Source organism: Thamnophis elegans, chromosome 1 (assembly GCF_009769535.1).
Source record: "Thamnophis elegans isolate rThaEle1 chromosome 1, rThaEle1.pri, whole genome shotgun sequence".
Lineage (NCBI taxonomy): Eukaryota > Metazoa > Chordata > Lepidosauria > Squamata > Colubridae > Thamnophis > Thamnophis elegans.
In genome coordinates, this window is record NC_045541.1 from 106,289,832 (window position 1) to 106,309,989 (window position 20,158).

Sequence of the window (20,158 nt, forward strand, 5' to 3'; positions counted from 1 at the left end):
AGGTTTTCACAAGATGACAGATGCTCAGCGTCTTGAAGTCTCCAGGATCTGTAACCAAAGTAGCCAAAGTTCATAGCTACTTCATCCATGTTACCAACCATTGGATTAGTTGGAACTTGGTGTAATTACCATTTTGCTATTAAGAGGAAGCATACCGAATGTCCTGAATGATAAAGCGCTGCTCCAAAGACAAGCCATCATAAAATATTGGTCAGTTCCTTCATTTTCCTAAATCTAAAATACCTTTATAACTAGTTTTGGTGTTCATTTCTTTTCCTTAGAGAACTCATCCAACTTTCTGTTTGTGAAACAGTTGAAATGCAAAGATGTCTGATGCACAGGATTATGATTTTCATCACCTTTTCCCTATGTGTGTTCTGGCTGTGGATGATGGGAATTGAGGCCCCCTACCTCTACAGATTCCAGGCCGGGTAAGACTATTGACAGATCTTTGGGCAAGGCAGATTAGCCTTCAAAAAGGGTTGGCATGTAGAAAAGTGGCCTCATTTCCCCATTGCCATCTTTCTGGTAAGCCCCTGAAAGCCACTGAATCATAAACAGCAGGCTGTCCAAGAGGAAACGGGGCTGGCTCTGCAATATGGCACAGTGAAGTAATCTGCACTGGGAGACAGGATGGAGGTAGGAATTTTGGAGCTGAATGCCAAGAGGGAAAAGACATGACATTTTGAAAAAGGGCTAACCAGGGCTGGCTTGGAAGACCAGGCAGACTCCAGTCAGATCCCTTTTTAGCCTTTAGGTTGCAGAATGGCTCAGCTGGCAGGCACCAAAGATGTAGCTGGAAAGGCCTTTTCACATGAGGTTTTGGCAGGCAAAGCTTACCTCTATCTTGCGAGGGAAATGCATCATAGCCCTGGGTGGAAAAAGGAATAAGTCTGCTGGCTCGGAGAGCCCAAAGTCTGCACATTAACTTCCTTTAAGCCCTGCTTGCATTAACTTGGGAGGTTAGAAAGTTGCGCCAAAAGATTTCTATTGATCCACAACTTGTTTTGTAGAGACACCCAGAAAGGCAGCCAGTGAATCACTCCAGCCGCCTTTAGTCATGAAACCACACCGAGTGCACACTCCAAGGAAGCATAAACTAAACAGTCCAGATAACGCATGCGCGCGCACACAGACACACAAACACACAAACACACAAACACACACACACACACACACACACACACACACACACACACACACACTGTTCATCTGTGTCTTTGGCCTCGATATATCTTTCTGAGCATGGGGCATCCCTTTGCCGGACACACATTTGGAAAGCATCCACAGACTTTTCACCCAGGCGCCGCCTCCCACCTCTCCATCTGCTTTATAGTGGGTGGTTTCCTATGACAAATAGAAAACTGTCTGCAGCTTCTCCTCTCCTCCCCTCCCGTTTTGTTCTCCTCTCTCCCATGCTTTGGCTTTGGAAGCAGCCTATCAAACAAATTCCAGCGTAAGAAAGCTCAGACATCGCGTAAGAGCAATTCCCTTGAAAAAGAACAGCCCCAACGCGGCGACAATTCATTTCTTCTTCTTCTCCTTTCATTAGAAAGGGAAAAAAATACTTGCAGAAGCAAGTTTGCAGAAACAAGTTTGACACTTCACTGCTTCGCGTAGGATTCCCAGAAAAAGAGGAGAGAAGCCGCCGCTGCCGCGCTTCCTCTCAAAGAGTAAACGCTCAGTTGCATCTGGTCCGAGAAAGTCCTACCTTTCAGTCCCCGATTTGCGGGCGAAAAACTCCGCTGACCGGTTGCCTGTTGGGACGGGAAAGAATTCTTCAGGCGCTGCCTGCAGGCGAGCAAGGACTTATCCGAGTCCGGGAACTCCTTTTGCCAACTTCTGAAACAGCTCCTTTTCTTCCCTCCTCTGTCTCTCTGTCTGTCTCTCTGTCTGTCTCTCTCTCTGGGAGGGCGCTGGAGCGGTTTGAATGACCGCTCTGGCGACCTCTGGTTGCGCAATTTGAAGGCGGAGGCGAAAGCCGCTTCCGAAGCCTTCCCCCCGGCAGGCATCACCCCAGGGGCCAGAGAGCTCTTCCAGCAAAGGGCGGAGAGCGGGAGCGAGCCAGGAAACCCCGAAGAAGACTTGGCATATGGGCTGTGCGCTCTTTTCTTAGATGTAGCCACATGGGTTGTGAGAGTTCTGCGTGCAAGACGCCTGAGTGCACGTGTGAATTGGGCTCATTTGGAGGACGGAAGCTGTTTTTCTGTATACACCATGTTCCAAACCACCACCAGAACCATCATCCTCATTGCCGCCGTCTAGTCATCATCATCTCTTGCACTGGGCAGAGGGGTTGGGGTAAAATATTCCAAGGTCTTTGAGATTCTCCTATTGAGCCATTTCTGTTGCAAATTTCCCATTTCTCCTGACCTAAAGGCTACATCAGGCCAGACAGTAAAGAACCAAAAAAAGGAGGGGGGATAAGAGGAGCACTTGATAGGTAAGATATAGGAAACATTTAATCACAGATCTTAAAGTGGAATGTTAAGAGTACTCATATTGTGGAGATGGAGATGATTTTTGATTGCATTTTGATACAATTTTGAATATATAAAATCCAGTTGAAACTGGCTTCATCCTGAGGTCTTTTACATATGTATTAATTTTAGATGGTTTATTAGAGTAAAAAATATTTTATTTCAGTCGTAGATAGTGACATTGGTCCTTCAGTTCTACTTTGAAACCAAAGTTTTTTTCCCCCAAATACTTCTCTTTGGTGACAATAGATAACCATCTTTTTCTTCTTCTATCCGGTGTTGTATCTGCTTGTATATGAATGTATGAAAGCTGGCCAGCTGAATTTGGGTCAGTCACTCTCTTTCAACCTAGCCCACCTCACAGGGTTGTTGTTATGGGGAAAATATGAGGAGGAAGGAGTATTATGTGAGTTCACTGACTTGAATTATTTAAAAACCAGAAACGGCCAGGTTAAAAAAAAAATCTAATAATAATAAATGTATTGCTTTCCATTCTTCCCATTTCTATGCATAATGATATCCAGGCTTGGTGAATCTGTGTCATTTTTACACAATTATATAATCTTCACTTTTTGTTTTTCTTTCTCCATTTTGAAAATGTGGAAAAAATGACACCCAGTGTTGAGATAATGCCTGATGGATTCATCTCCTTAGAAAGTCCAAATTTCTAGAGGATCTGTTCCAAAGGTACTGCCATTTTATGACCCCTGATTACTAGGAATGGAAATCTCTTTGCATTCCGAGCCTGGGACACAGCTGCCTTTTCCTCAAATCTATTTCTAATTCAGAAATACTGAAGAAGCAGTTGAGAACTTGTTGGGGAAAGTGGAAGGAAAGAGAAGAGGAGAGCCAGCAGCAAGGTGGGTAAATTCAGTTACAATAGTGATGAATGCACTGCTGGAAGTCTTGAGGAGCAGGTTGGGGACATATATTGCTATTTTGCTGTTAGGATTCATCTTTTGGGGAAAAAGTTTCTGAAAATCTCTCCTAATATTGCAGCTTGAAATGACTTGCACTTTGCCTTGCTGTGTGTGTGTGTGTGTGTGTGTGTAGTAAGGTATTTTTTTGTCCTGAACACCACAGATTGGTATATTGATCTGTTAACTTTACAGGTCTATTCCAAAGGAATAGGTTTATGGCACACTGATTCTACCTTCCTTAGCCTGGTTACTTTTCAACATTGGGAACACAGAGACAAACATTCACATGACGACAATGAAGTACTATCATGAATAGTGACAGTGAGGTGCTATCATGAGTAGTGTCACTTCAGTGGGTCAACAGCAGTCATAATTCGGAATGTGGCAACAAACAAGCAATCCACAAATCCTAGCAAACAAGCCACCAAAACCTTTCTGTTGTTAAACCAATTCTTTAAATTCACATCATCTGTTTTCCTCCATATGTTTATTTATTTTTTGCTTATGAAACATTAAATAAAACAAAACACAGAGAAGCATTAAAAATTGATTTAGTAACACAGTCTCCCCAACAGTTTCATTTCCTTTGTAGTGATTTATACAGCCATCTAGCCTTAATTGCGGCAGTAGCCTGTCTCCATTACTGATATACCAGCATAATGATGGCTAGATGATATCATAAACCACCAAAGAGGAAATGGACTTTGATTATATTACTTTTTACTTGCCTGTGAACATCCAATCTCAGTTCCAAACACGTGTGAACCATTTGGTAAGCACACATTAGGATGATCTGGAAGGTAAAAGTTATTTTAAAGATGAAAAGTCAGCCTGTCCTGGAATAATTGGTTTGAGGGAAGCAGAATAATTATTTGGGAAGTTGGGAAGCAGATTAGAGTATGCAACTGTTTAAATTTCTTAAAAACACATTTGGCAATCTCTTTTTTTTTTTACAACAAAAAGGCACAAAATAAATCTCAGAAATGAAAGAAATGCAGGCACTCCATGTTTCATTTTAGTCAAAGTAGTCAAGGAGAGAGAAAACCATTTTAACCAGCAGCAAACCCAATGAGAAAGTAATTTCTGTAACTATGAACAGTCCCATTTCTTTTCCCTTTCCCTTACATAATACAAGTATACTTGGAAGTTAATTTTAGGAAGTTCAAATGTTAGTGAATATATTACAATGATTTGCCAAGTAAATATATAGAGCAACCTCCTCTTCCTCCCCTTCCCCCCAGCCTGGCGGGCTTCAAATAAGTTGGACCTTAACTTTACTATAGCAGTCACTATGTTCCTAGGAATTCTGGGAATTGCAGTTAAAACATCTGGAGGGCAACAGATTGTGGATCAAAGACAAAGAAAGAGTCTTGTGAATCTTTAAAAATCCTCATTTATTGGTGTACTTTTCTGAATTAGATTCTACTTCATTAGATATAAAGGGTGGGGGGATGCAAGAAGTGAAATCATATGGGAAATAACCCAAGTAACAAAGGCAGTGCATTTTAGAATGTAGGAATGTAAATCCTAAACGAATTTACCAGGAGTAAAGCTCAAGGAGCATAATATATTTTATTACTGAATAGGCATGCTTAAGTGTTTACAACAATTTGTTGCGCTGTAATATGTTTTTGTTCAAACCAAGCCTCAGCACGTCGCTAAGTAGTTGTGCAGGTCTTGGTTGACGGACACAGTTCATCCTCTTTGCAAGGATTCGGATCAGAAGGCGGCCGCCGCCCCGTCGCAGCAACATCTTGAGTTGTCAGCCTGGCTGTCCCGCTTTCGGTTTTCCCTCCGCTTGGAAAGGGGGATCCGTTTCCTCCCATTCGCCAGGCGAACGCCCGCCAACTCCGGATCTTTCAAGGGAGCTCGCAGGGGGACAACCGAAAGGGCATGGAAATCAGGCGGAACGAGATCGATGCCCGCGGTGACTATTCTTCCCACCCAAATCCAGCGCTCCCCCTCTCCACACTTTAAAAATAATAGGCTGAGCTCGCCCAGCTTCCTATTGGGACTCCATAAAGGGAGGTTTAGCGAGTGGTGGGAAGGATTGCTATTGGGCCGTCCGTGCTATTGGAGTACTCCGGAATATCCCTATTCGGTGAAACGATATTAACTCCTGACGTTTTTTGTTGTTGCCTGATTCTTTCAGAGGAGGAACAACAGCCTACAAAGTCCAAATAGTCCGGGAATTTTCGACCTCTGGACCACGGCAAATGCTCATCATTGCTTGGCCGGTTTCTGAGCTACTAATTTACAGTATCATTCACCCATGTTATTGATCCAGAGACTATGTTCTTTACTATATTACATGGCTGGGAATGGTCTCCAGCTATTTTTTCACTGGAGATTTGTAGCATTTTATAGGGTCCTGCCATGATGAAACAAAGCCTGGCAAATTTTAGTCGTTTATAGCAACTCTGGCACCATCCCACCATGGTTATAAGGCGTGTTTTCATTACTATTATATTAATGCAGGATGACACTATGAACCTTTTAGCTAATGAGGAAGTAGTAGCCTGTCTTCATTATTAACGTATCAGAGAGATGGCTGGGTGTAAAAAAAAGGTATCACTTACTAGTGAGGAAGCAACCTGAGTATAAATGAAACCAAAAGGAAAATTAGATTATTATAACATTTGGGGCATGGAAGGGGAGTGTTCATAATTTTACCAATCCCTGATCACTCTGACTGGGAAGGTTAAATCACCATGTAAAGCATTGGCTACTAGGTCTTTGCAGGCATAATTTGAAAGACTGATTAGTACACAGAATATTTTAATCCTATAAACTCTATAAAATTTTAAGATAATTAGGCAGAAATCTTCCCTCAATCCCACCAAAAGGTAGGTCTGGGGCTCTCAGGTGAGGCAGTTCAAAGCAATATCAAGTAAAATCTAATTTATATAGATAGAGTTTTGGATTATGAAAAATGGGACATATTGAGTTTTGATGTTGCAAATTTATGGTATGCTTTAAATATCAATAAAATACATTAAATTGTTTTGTTAACACTTCTTGCTTTTTAGTTCAACATAGCTTGGTAAGGTTAAAATAAGAGAGAAACAGGTTTGAACACTTCAGACCACATGGACATAACACACATTTTAGTCTGGCTCATTTACCAGTTTGCATAAAGTTGATCTAAGAATTCAACCCAGAGTTCTATGATTCGATGTGATGTAAATACCACTTTTCTGCCACTGTGCTTCATTATTGTAACTATCAAGCAGCAGAAAAAATTGGTCCAAATCCAGGGTTGTATTTTCATGTATGTATGTATGATGTATGTATGTATGTATGTATCATGTGGAAGAGAAGAGCTTGCTAAAAACAGTTCTGTCAAAAGAAATTAAACCCTTTAAGTAAGAAAGTAGCTAGTTGCCCCAATTTAGCACCTTTCACAGGTATTGGGATTCTCAGAATTCCCATCTGTTGTTACAGTCTGTCTGGGAATTATGGGATTGGCCAAGCACATCTGAAGGACATCGTGTTGGGGAAGTATGGTATAGGCTCAGCAAGTAACTGGTTCTATCAACTACTGAAATGTTGGTAACTTGTTTTGGGAGTAATGGTCATAGACTTGTGGTCTTTTATAATAAGCTCCTGGATTTGAAAATGTTCTACTTCTTCCCTCTATTATTTTCAGTGAGTAAGTAATAGCCAAAGTAAAAGAGGCAGTGACTTCTTCTTCACCCATCTGCTGGAAGTGACTTTTCTCTGTAGGCCTAGCCCTAGAAGGCTTGTATTTTGGTGACACAGAAAGTATGGTTGATTGCTAGATTATGGAAGGTTGATGTGCATTGGTGGGCTTTTAAAACTATAAATCAAACTGCATAAATTAGTAGTTCCTTCCAACTTTATCTAAACTCTGAGCTTATAATGTTACCTGATGCCAGGGAAAAGTCACAGGGCCATGACTAATTCTGCTTCAGCAATCTCACACCAGCAAAGAATTAGCTGGATTTTTTAATGTGGGCCAATGGAAGAAACAAAAGCAAGACCATATCCACTAGTTATTTATATCAATAATTTGTACTCAAGTTCTTTTTTAAGAACTTGGGAGGTGAGAGGGTTTACAACTCAGGCCAACAATACTTAACTGAACCATAATTTACTGAACTGAGTTCACATAGCATACTAAACCAGAAACTACTTATGCTGACTACATAGTTACAATACACTGTACCAAGAACATTTTCACTTCGTGTATTATGTGAACCCAGCCTAATTCTATGCAATCAGTACAGAAACCATTTGTATTCCTTCACTCTAACAACAAAGCAAAGACTGGGCACAAGGGTTGCTCTTCAAATGGATTTAGTCCAGTAGTAAATCTCCCAGGCTTTTGGGACAGTCCAAAAAATAGAAATCACAACTGGAGGAGCAAAAAGTGGCCTTTGATGGAAAGGAAGCTCAGCAGATATTCCAATCAGCCAGAAACTAAATGGAGGTAAGGATTCTTATCCTGCAAGATCTTTGCCCCAGGGAAGCTGGGCAGTTCAGTTCTGAGTTGTTTTCAAACTCTCTGAAAGGTCATTTGGAAAATCTGCCACCCTCCTCAGATTTCTTTGCAGGCAGTCTTTTCCCACTCTCCCACTCTCTTGCTTTATAGGTTGCCTGGTTATTTCCTAAGAAAACAAGTTACTAGGAATTGCCAGGCCTGGCACATTTAGATCTTTGAATGCCAGGAGAAGTAGTTTTTCTTATATTACTCCAGTGAGCAAATATCCCAGGGCACATTCTCTCTCTTTCTACCCACTACCCTCTCTCATGCTTTGAACAAGCATCCCCACCCTAGCACGCACAGATGCCTGTCTGCCCACATGTCCTTTTCCCTTCCAGAACAATTTTTATGAGGGTAATATATTTAAATATGGAGAACTATCATTAATCTCAGTTCCAAGTTGGAGAAATATTAATTCAGACTACTTTTCACCACAAATCACATGATGAAGTTTTCCCTCCTTTTTAACAGCGTCTAACCAAATATACAGCTTACTCTTACATTTTCTATTTTTCCTTTAATTACAATTTTAGTTTGCAGATGTACAATTCAGCCTTTTTGATACAAGGAAATTCAAAAAAGAGTAGTATTCCAAGGTGTTTATGCAGGCATATTTCATTATTTACAAACAGAAACCTAATAGAGGTGAATGAGTTGGATATGTTTTGATTGGATGTTAGAACTCATTTGTATTTGGTATAGCACAGCAACACACACACACATCTACTAGTAGCAATCAATCAAACCAACCAATCAATCCTCTTAAAAGAGTTACCTTTTCTTTGCTTGTGATTTATAGCATCAGCTATCACTGGACTGATATATCAGACATGAAGATCAGCTTTCCCTTACTGCAACAGTTGAATTGCTTTGTAAAAAGTAATAAATAACTAGTGAGGAAATGGCCTAATTATGAAGGGATAATTAAAGACCCGTCCTTCAATGTTGTTATGCACATTTCTTATGATCAAATACAAGTTTACAAATGTAGAAACTCTGAATAAACATATATCTTACATGTTCAACTTTACACATTCCATTTGAAAGTGTAATTGTATCTGTACCAAATATGTACAGGGATGTCAATCTGTCAGACAGGGACTGTCACTTTCCTCTTCCTCCTGTCCAATCTCAGGATTCGCTCCTTTTCTAATCAAGCTGAGCGTTAGCTAAATTTAGTCTCCTTTTAAACTGAAGTGACCCTCTTGGTTCTGGAGACATAGAGGAAAAGCACGAAGAGGTCCCTTTGGTCCTGGAAGGAGGCCTTTTCAGACAACTTTTAACTCTAGAAATAAAGCAGACCCACTGAAGGCTAGCTTAACTACTCAAACCATGGGCCAATGGGTTTTTCTAGGCTAGGGGCCTCTAGTTTGCAGATAATAAAATAATGTTTTGTTATTTTTGTAATCTATGGGAATAAAACTGTCCTAGAGGGCAGCTCAAACACTTTTCCTTTTGAAGAGACAACATTGAGAAGGTGAAACCCACACACCCACCCTTGCCCCAGTGCTGGAGAGGCTGAACTTGGCCCTGAGAGGTGAAACAGAGGGCTGGCAATAAAGTGGTGCTTTGGAGCAGGGAAGAAAGGCACACTTTTTAAGCAGACTCTCAAAGAGACTTTAGTTTTCTGTTCCCAGGGTACACATAGCCTTATCACTCCTCACAGGGGCGATGGGGTTATTATTAATGCCTATCACCGCTCTGCCTAAGTCGATCTGCCGGTAGGAACCCTCCGAAATGGCTCTGAGGCCACCAGCGGGGGCTCTGGATTCCCGCAGTTTTGCTTTGATCCCTGGGGGGGGGGGGGGGGAACCTCGGTTTCCAGAGAAAGGTCTCCGTCGATTACCATTCCCGGCATTCATTGCGAAGGATTGAAATCGTTGCTTGCTTGCTTGCCCGCCCGCATCTGGGGATCCGAGCTTGTACAAGATTAAGTACGGGACGACGGCGGGCCTTAAGAAATCCACGACTAGGGTGCCGAGGGGTGGGTCGAGGAGGATATCAGAAAGGTTTATCCTTGAGGATACCTATTTCGATTCCTCGTGGAGTCAAGACGGCGGGCTAAGTTGGGGGAGGCCAAGACACGGGCTAGGCCGCAGCGCTTGACGAAAAAGGCGGGAACAGATTCCTGAGGGAAAATTTCTATGACACCCTATGGTTTTAAGGTGAAATGTTAACAGGCCTTGGCCGGCAGGGCCCGGACCGGATGAAGATCTACCCCGAATGCCGAACCAAACCTATGGAAAACAAGGGCTTGCCGTCCGTACCGAGCGTCGCAGGCCGCGAAGGGTATTTGCGATTCAACAGGAACCGTCGCGAGAGCTAAAGAAAGTGACCGAGAAGCCCCGCTTGCTTTTCCTTCGTTGTAAGGGCCGCATTTCCCCACGCCTTGAAGGCGTCTTTCTCCGTCCTGTTCCTCTCCCCCAAATCTTGCCGCCTAGGGAAACGGCCGGCCTCCCGGAGAGTTCGCGTCCCCGTTCGAGTTTCTTGTCGTCTATGGTCCTTGTCAGGACCTTACACATCATAAACCGTTTCGGTGGGTCCGTCATTACTGTCTCTCGATCCGGGGGCAAAAACGTTCGCTTTCACTTGAGAAAGCTGTATTAGACGCCAGACGGGAACACCGTTCGCTTTTCAGCTCCTATCTCAGGACCGATGAAACGGCCCGTGTGAGGACGTCAATTTAGCTTTTTTGAACGTGCGAAAACCTTATCCCGCTTTTTCTTGCTTCCCCCCACCAAGCAAACACTTTACTCCGGTTTGAATTCAGTCTCATTTCCAACGTTGGAGACTCGTCGAGGCCGGTTTATCTCTGGTGGGAAGTACGGTTTATTTCATGCGCCCATAATCGGCAGCCCTCGGCTCCCCAACCTCCCCTTCATGCTAACCGGCAACTATTCTTTCATCAATATTCCTTATTATTGTGATTCATTACCCCCACAAATCCATGTGTTTCTTATTAAGTTGCCTTGTCCCTCAAGCCACATCACACACAACACTGCGAAGCGCTGCTTTGAAAATACGCCTCTGAATGAAAGGTGGTTGGAAATTCTGCTAAACATTTAATCGATCGCCGTCCTTAACGCTATGACCACCCTCATTTAACGGGTCCCAAAGGCGAAGATCACAGGGAAAGTGATCGGGATTTTTCTCTCAAGGGACGGTGATCGGTTATCTTTCGGGCTTTATTTTATAGTGAAAATAGACCAAATAATAACCAACATTAACGTTAATTAATTTGGAAATTAAGTTAGCACGATATCCTTGTTGATTTCCTCTAAATATGAGTAGGGACTCCTACTAGGGAGATTACGCCTTCCTTGATGTTAACACAATTGAGTCGAGGAAGAAATCCCTGGTTTTCAGTGGCCATTCTCGTCTCCATCAAATGGTAGCAATCACGGACCCCAAGCATCTGGTTTAAAGATTCAGACACAAGGACTACAATCAGCTGATTTCGCGGCGCACAGCTATTAGAGGCGTCCAACCGCGCAAATGGTTATTCAGAACAGATCCAAGCCAGGTGTCGGGGATATTTCCTTCTGAGAGGCTCTCCTTCCCCTCCTTGTTTGCCCAAATCATCATCCCGAAACACAAAGGGAAAAGTGGCGGGTAATAGACATCTTCTGGTGCAGGTGAATATTTGGCTATTGCCGACCTTTACCGAGGCTATTCATGGGCTCTGCCCGGCTTTGCCTTTCGCCGAATTGCCCGCTGGAAAATGAGCGCGCGTAAAGCTCACTATGCTGTCCCATCTCTCTCAACTTGAAAAGGATCCCTTTGGACTCACCCTGAAACGCTCCATTGGTTAGGATGACATTTTTTTTTAAAAAAAGGTCGATCGGAATCCGGATCACTTATTTATTCTCCCTTGACATAAAAAAGGGGTCGTTATGTAGGTGCTGGGGCTCCCCTCTTCGAGCGGTTCTACCCCAAGACATTTCAGTTTAGCCTCGCTTTTCTACTTCTACCTTTCTATTTATATTTGAAGTGCTCACCTGGGGAAGAAACCTACTTGCCGCTCATTTGCCCTAGAAAGGAAAGAAAGAAGACATCATACAGACAAATCAGTGATTGAAACCACTTTGGCTCCAGGGCCTGCATTTCCCATCTTCCTAGCTTGATTTTAGTGAAGCGCCAACTCCATTCCCCTGGAGATTGGTCACATGAACTGGACTGCAAATTGGTCAATAAGCAAACATGGCCAATGCGATTGTGTGAGCAAAGGTGCGTGAAACGGATGGGAGCTCCTTCTCGAGATCTTGTCATGTTGGAGATGGACAGAAAGAAAATATATGCTTGTCCTTTGTCAACGCATTTCTGAAAAAAGCACTATAGAGAAAAAGGCTCCCAGACAACATGGACTAAATTTTCTGTAGTTGTAAAATTGATCAGTTTATTTGCGAACCCCTAGTCCCTAATCTATCTTGGGCACCTAGTTGGGAGGCAATTGAATAACTGACTTTCCTGCTCCTATAGAGAAGGGGAAATTCAGTAAAATTATGTTGGACTATGGGACCTGGCTAATTATCTAACAGTGAGTGAAGCCAGAAAACAAGGTAGACAGGAGGATCTCTTTGCTCTTCCGGTGATGGATGGCTTATTAGCATAACCTCAACCTCCATCGTTTTTTTCTCTAGGTCCAAACACAACCAGATTTCCAATCTTTTTAAATAGATCGAAACGGCTGATTGTGGAAGCGGAACAGTGGGGTAGAGAAAGGCAGCGGTGGATTCCCCCACCTCTCCTCCAGAAGTAAACTCACTAAGAAACGCAACAGGGAAAGGCGATCCCGGTGCAAAGACAAAGATGCCGAAAGATACGAGCTTCCGATTCCCCTTGAAAGTCAAGAGCTGCTAAAGTTTTTGGTGGTGGTGGGGAGTGTTACAACATAAGTACAGGATAAAAGCTCGTCGGCAGTAGCTTGCAGGATGCTGAAATAAGTGCAACTCCAGCTATTCCTTTTTGTATTGGTCGTAGCCCAACCAGATTTGATCGATTTGAATAACGGGGACATTAAAGTGATCAGCACATTTTAAGAAGATAGTGGTTAGACGGAGGAGGAGATGGATGGGGAGGAATGAAAGCACATCTCTGGCAATAAAGAGAGCTTCCAAGTTCTAAATAATTTTCTGGAAAATAGGATGTGGCTTCGAAATGTATATTTAGGACTACTTTTATATATATCTTTATATTTTAGATCGCTAATCACTAACTTTAAAAAGCTGGTTTGTTTTTCGTGTCCAAGCAGAGGCGTTTTTCAGGACTGAAAAGACAAGACAGTTGGGGCCACATTAAAGGATGTTTTTATAAGGAGGGAGGGAGCTGGCGGAGGAAAGATAGAGAGAGATAATTCTATTTTCACTTTCCTTATCGCTAATATATTCTCCCAGAAGAACCGCCTAAGCAAACACTTGCTTTCCATTTTAACCACTTCTGTAACGCATAATGAGAACGAATGCGGGATAAGCTATCCATGAATTCCATGGGCCTAATTAAATGAGACTAACAAAACGTGTTAGCGGGTGGTTCTCAGAAGTTCAAGGCCGAAGACTCGAGCTGTCTATCTGGAAAGGGGGAGAGCTTTTTGGGGGGGATGCTAAATATGTGATTACTGTGCTCTTCCGAGGCATTTGGGCAGGGCAGGAGAAAGGGAGCAAAAACAGAATTAGGAATCAACCTTTGCCACGAGATTAGAAAGCAACTACGCAAATAAATGGTCTTTTCTGCCTCCAACTTCCCTCCAGATTTTCACTGTTTTTTTTCTTTCTGAAAGAGAATACGTAATTTTGAAATAAATTCTTTCCCAATTCCAGGAAATTGCTTCTAAGTCATGCTTCTTCAGTGACTAAAGAAACTGCTAAGTTATAAAAGTAATATATTAATCATATTTTAGTTTTGTTTTAAATCACCGGCAAAACTATCAAGTTGATAGTAGTGGACTGTTAATCCCAGAACGGGATGTTCAGATTAACAGCGTGAGAATCCTTGAGAGGCCATTTGCAAGTCTCCTTCTCCCACGCGCAATCAGACAGTGGGCGGCACACTTCTCCTTTCGGAGGCTGAAGTTTGGCGATGCCCTTTCCTTCCTAAGCGGCCGATCGCCTCCGTTGCTTCCCATCGCGGAGCCCATGGACTTCCACTTCAGCATATGGATACAGAAGGAAGCCCTGAATTGCCACCGCTCTGCTTTGCAAAGGAAGAAGAGAAAGGGGATATACCCGCGCCCAGCTTTAAGACCTCGAGAACTGGACGGATACACCGAACAGAGGCGCACCAGGAATTCCCAGCCCCGGAGGGCCATGCCCAAGGAGGCCGTTATAAGCAACCCGCCAGGGCTGCTTCCCCAAGGACCTCTTGCCCCACCAGCCCCGACCGAACGGGGGACTCACCGAAGCAAGAAAGCTGCAGGGCTCCGTTGTGGCCGCTGGTGTCCTGCAGCTTGAGGTTGCCGCTCGGGGGGCTTTTGCAAGAGCCGCGCTGCCCGTAGAGCGGCGGCGGTGGCTGCAAGTGGTACTTGTTAAAGGCGGCGGCGGTGTTGGTGGTGGAAGAGGCGGCGGCGGCGGTCGGGAGCGCTTGTGGCTGCTGCGCGCCGCTGCCGTCCAGAGACGGACATTCCGGCTGGCTGTAGCGACTCCGGCGCTTGGGGCTGTTGTTGCTGCTGCCGCTGCTACCACCGCCGCCCCCGCCGCTGTCTCCAAAGCTTTGTCCTTTGCTGGCCAGGAAAGCAGAGCTGAATTTGTCGCTGCTGCCGGGAAATACCCTAAAAGGCGAGGAGCCGTCGACGCTGCCTTGCGAGGCGGCGTTGTAGAAGGAATCCATGGTAGCAGCCGACGGATCGCAGAACGACACGCAACTCTCAGCATTCATGCCTAAAATTAAAAGGCCCCGGCAGCAGTGTCCTCATGCAACGCCAGCGAGCCTTTCTCTGGCTTCCCCCCCACCCTTCCTCCCCCCCCCCCGCACGCTCATGCACACATACACACTCACCGACACACGCAGCCACACACCCGCACACAGACGGCTGGGCTAGCCAGCACTAAGCAGAGTCAGATGTTCTCCGGAGCTGAGCAGATCCGTCCCACCCCACCCACCCCCTCGACCCCCAGTAAAAGGGGAAAGGGGCTCACCAAGAGGGGAGGGAGGAGAGAGAGAAGGAGGGATTCTTCCGAAGGAACTCTTCCTTCAGCCCCTCTTCTCTCCTTCCCCAGGTTTTCCTCCTTCTCCTTCTCCTCCCCTCGGGCCCCCGAGCCAAGAAATCGGCTCTCTCGGCCGGCGCTGCCCAATCCAGCCATGCAAAGAACGGCAGGCGGGAAGGGGAAGCCGGGGAAGAAAAAAAAAGGGCAGGCTTTCTTGTTTGTTGCTTTTGCGTTATTTGTTTGTTTTCAAATAACCATTAGAAAGCAATACAATATAGAAGCCAGGAGGCCACATGGCGGTGATGCAATTGGGGCTGCCGGCTTAGATATTGCGCGGGGCGGAAGAGCCGGCCGACTCCGAGACGTCCCTCCGGGCATTCCTGGGTCGATTCCTCATCCCTCTTTCCTCCCTTCTTCTGAGCTGTAGCCCGGCAGCTCTTTTGAGTTTGCTGACCGGGAAGAATGACGGTCAACGTTGGGGGTCATTTGGCCAGTTTTCTTAGTCAGCCTATCGACTTACTGGCTTTAATCGCTCTCTTTCCCAACTCTGGTTGGGATGGCATGTGGAGAACAGTCGGGGAACAGGTATACATTCAACTGGAGGGGCTTTCAAGAGAAAAGAAGAAAGCTTCATCGGTTGATTGTCCGCCTGGATCGAATTTTAGTTAATAAAGGGGCACAATTTATAGAATTTAAAGGCGGAGGTGTCTTCCCTGCTTTCCCCTTCCATCAATCCAAATAGGCAAATATTTCCCGTTAGTGGTTTTCCTTTAGCAAATGTTTGGATGCCGGAAAGGGATTTCCCTCGCCGCTTTCCAAGGTGCTTTGGAGCTTTACGTTTTGGGGGAGACCCACTTCTCCAGGCCTCCGAAATAGATCCAGGGGATAAATATATATATATCGCGACTCCCCCCCCACTTTAACTCCTGCTGCCCCTTTACGCTCCATTCTCTCCATCTGTAATCTCTCTTTTTCCATTCCGACATCTGGTTTCCATTCCGTCTCTCTCTCTCTCTCTCTCTTTCTCTCTCTACCTTGAAGTTTTCAGTAATAAAGATATTACGCAAACTGGATCCGCGACTTCTCGGTCAAAAGCACCCTTAACCCTTTCTCTTCGCGCGGCCTTTGCTACACTTATTTCACCTCACCAGGGAGGGAGCTCCATCTACTCCAAGGTCGTTTTTTAAAAAACGAGCCCGGTTATTTAAAAACGAGGGTGGAGGTAGAGCTCGAGCCGAGCCTCGGAAAGGAGGTGAAAAAAATAAAAAGTATGATCCAGGTGGCAAAAGTGTGGCGAGCCCTGCTCTGGGAGAGAAGCGGGGATCGCATAGTTGATTCAAACCCATCTGTCGAGGCTGACCGAAGGGAACCAAATTTTTCGGAAGCTTCGGGAATTTAACCCGATTTGGGATCTTAAGAGAACCGGACAATAGCGCCTAGGCTCGAAACGGAATTGTACCAAATGGCGCGGAACGGGTCGCAATGCACTTGAACCGACGGAGCTCTTGGTGATCTCTGGTGACAGATCTTAGCAAGAACTCACTGACTTGTTTCGCCTTCCAGCTAAGCACCTGTCTGAACATCTGTGTCTGGCTGTGAAACAACACGTTCGTGTTATCCACTTGAACTGAGTAGATTACTTGTTTCATCAGAGGGGTTGGATGGATCTCCAGATCCGTGTCCTGGTCAGTTTGATGATTCGGATTGGGGCACGGGAAAGATCTCTTATGGTGGGCCTTAATAAACAGGCAGTGTTGGACAAGCAACACGGGAGGGATGCACCTGTAATCCAATTTACTACCCCTCCCTTCCCTTCTTAGGGAGACGTTTTCTTTCTGGGACCTCAGCAAGTGGAATCGCTATTTCTTGGTTTAAGACCCGTCGGGGTCTAAGGAGCAGCCCCCAAATGTTTAAGGGAAGAGGTTTCAAACAGCCCCAAAGTCCTTCTTGGGCAGAGTTTTGGCCCGGTTTCTGATCCAAGAAAGCTTTCAGCGGCTTTTCTTGCTTTCGTCTCTTTATTACCTGCTTAATTCTTTCCTCGTTTTTGGGGCCTCCCCTCTCCCCCCCCTCTCGCTCACCCTCTCTCGTATGACTTAATAAAAACCAAATCAGCTCCATGGTGCGTTCGAGCCTTTCTAAAAACAGCTTCTGCACAGGCCGTGGGGAAATCCTCAGAGAAAAGGCAAGTTGGGCGATCTTGAATTGGGCTGGATTGTGGCGGGGTCGGTCTGGCTGGAGGTGGGAGTCGCTTCAATTCTTTTTCTTTCTTTTCGGAAGCAGCGGGACTTCCGCAGCTGCGGTAGACTTGGAAGAGGGCAGATTCGGGCCGGCTAGCTTTTTCAGCGGATTTCAAAATCTCTTGACTTCCGATACACTTTTTTAAGGCGGGAGTTTAAGCTCTCTTAGGTACAGCCCAACTAGAAGGAGCAGCTTGTGAGTTTCGCTGAAAACTGCGAAACTTTCGATTAACCGAACAATTGGTTTTGCTTTGTTTAAATGGGACTTTAGTTTCCATCTTTTATTTTTTCCTGCAGCGGAAGGGGGAAAAGATATCTAAGAAAGAACAGTAAGAAAGTGAGGGAATCCTTAATAATACCAAATTTTTCCTTATCTCAAATACCAAAGTCAGACTTGAGCTTATTTAAGGGGACAAGAACATCCGTAAGTGGCGAAGTTCATATTTATACACTTAAAAATGCATTGATAAATACATTTGTCTTAAGATTTTTAAGGATAGTGTTTTGAGTCGATAAGCATTATATTCAGGATCTGGGGAGGGTGGGAACCCGAGCCCTTGAACAGCGCAAGCAAATGAAGTGGCACAGCACGCCTCGCTATGGGTTCCGTAGTCCGAGGGGGGGGGGGAGGCCTGTTCCCTTACTGTGGCTTTTTGCCAGAGCAACGGGGTTTGCCTAAGAAATCCAGCGGAGGTAGGAGTGCCTGGCAAATGAACGTCCTCTTTGGAGAAAGAAGACATTCTAGTGAATGTCACGGCTGTTACACTCGAATTTACTGGTTTCTGTCTAAAATGTGAAGGGTCTTCATCTGCCCTAAACCGGTTTACATGATTGGAACGTAAGAGAATGAAAGCAAAGGGGAGATAGATTGGGCTGGAGGATAACATTAAGGCTCTTGTGATGAGACCCAAATGAGCTAACATCCTCGGCAGGATGTTGATTGTAAGAATGACCTATTTTCATTTTCCTGTATCTCCCAGAACATACAAGCAGTCATTTTACTTCTTCCAAATAATAAGTAAAACCTCTTCCTCCTCATTTGTAATGCCTTTTCTTTATTTTTTTTAAAAAGTTAATTGGCCACCAATACTTCCTTTTGACTGCTTTAAATCTAATGAGCAAGGATTTTTTTTTTAAGGTGGCACATTAAGATTTCAGGAAATGACACTGGAATGAAATAACGTAATTGGAAGTACAGGCTTCTCGTTTAGATTTTTTTTTAAAAAAAATATTGCATGGTCAGGTTACTCTTTAAAAATTAAACATTAAAAAGCAATTTCGAAAGAGCTACCATTGTTCAAATAGGCCAGCAAGAAGAGCTGCCTAGCAGGCACCCTTGGAAGAGCGGGGCCTGAGTTTATGGGGAGCAGCTGTGTCGGGATTTGTGCATTTTAACTGGGACTCGTCCGTCTACTATGCTTCACTAGTTCTCCGAGGATGGAACTTCTACGCAATTGATCTTCAGGATGCACTGCTTGATCGGAAACAAAAAGAGCCCGATTTCTTTAAAAACAAAACAACACCCCCCCCCCACCCGCAGTAGGTTCTTAATCAGATTCAGGATAGTTCGGTCCTCTGCGGGAAAACCATTCAGAGGTTCAAAGAAATTAGAAGAAAATCTATCCCTTTCCAGTGGCACAATTCTCACCTCTGCGATCATTACCAAAAATGGGGTGGGGTGGGGATGTTTGTGTGAAAAGGCGAGGTCCTCAGTGCGCTTGTTAAGTCTCCTTAAGCCGAAGTGATAGCGCAGGAATTAGGGCGCCCCTGTGCAATTCCCAATTCTTTCAGATGGGACTTGTTCTCCGCTGTTAATGAGTTTACTTTTCGGGCATTGCTATCTAGTCCACATTCATTCAGGAGTAAAACCCTCCCGATTTTACTGGACGTGTAGTTCCTTTAAGTCTGTCTGTCTGTCTGTCTGTCTGTCTGTCTGTCTGTCTGTCTCTCTCTCTCTCTTTTCCTCTCTCTCTTTCATCGAGGATATTGTGGAAAGCGATGGAAGAATTAAGCAAGCAAATTGCCGTCACATTCCTGAAATCCATCATCAGTAGCCCAATGGCCAATAGGACTAATACGTTATTGGGAAACCAGTGCTACTTTGGCGAATGAATCTTAAAGCAGCAGTAAGAATTTTAAACGTTATGAATTGGAAACGACCATCTGGTCGATTTTGTTTTCTATTGGGTTGGGATAAGCCTGCCCTGATTAGTCCTGCTGTGGGAATTTCACAGTTTTCAACATACATCTGCTTACATGTTATTCAGGTAAAATCTCAGCGGTAATCATCACGCTAAAAGTGGTTATCACTGGCTTAGCTTTAAAATAATAATTCAGAATAGAGCTAGAAGAGACCATTTATAGCCCAAATCTTACTACCCCGAACACAGTCGATCGGCCAAATCCGGAATATAAATCCCGCAGAAACAGAACAGAGATCATTAATTTTTCCTAAACTCCGGCTTTGTGGCACTCGGACGCTTCTTCACGGAGCGCCTTTGCGTGAATCGCTTGTAACGCGGGTTAACCGCGTTAAAGCTGGGATTCGGAGCGCTTTTCCTTTTGTCTAATTGAAGCTTCCCTTTCGCGAAAACGCAGGCGTTGGAAACCCGAAGGGCTCGTTTTGAATCAGACTTTATTTTCCTCGCCCAAACAAATAGGAAGCAAAATAGATACATGTCGCCCAAGTGTTTCCTCTTTCTGAATAAAACGGTGGGTTTCGTTCCACGGGGTTAAAATAAACGGAGAGCTATCGGATCAAATAATGCTCATGGACGTGGAAATCCATTTTTCAGCACCAGACATTCGGTCTGATAAGTTATTAGGAAGCGGTAAAAAAAAACCCACCTCGTTTTGCCCATCCTTCCAAACGTCA

At 44.5% G+C, this 20,158-nt stretch overlaps 1 protein-coding gene across 1 annotated transcript in view; it reads right to left on the bottom strand.

The window, feature by feature from the left end:
- Window positions 1-14,777, bottom strand: part of ALX4 (ALX homeobox 4) — a 69,604-nt gene extending 54,827 nt beyond the window's left edge. Inside the window, exons 1-2 of the mRNA XM_032229840.1 lie at window positions 14,472-14,777; window positions 14,300-14,411 (exon numbers count right to left, since the gene is read on the bottom strand). Of these exons, the coding sequence (XP_032085731.1) occupies window positions 14,300-14,411; window positions 14,472-14,777 (418 nt within the window). The remainder of the gene's footprint in view (window positions 1-14,299; window positions 14,412-14,471) is intronic.
- Window positions 14,778-20,158: the final 5,381 nt, after the last annotated feature.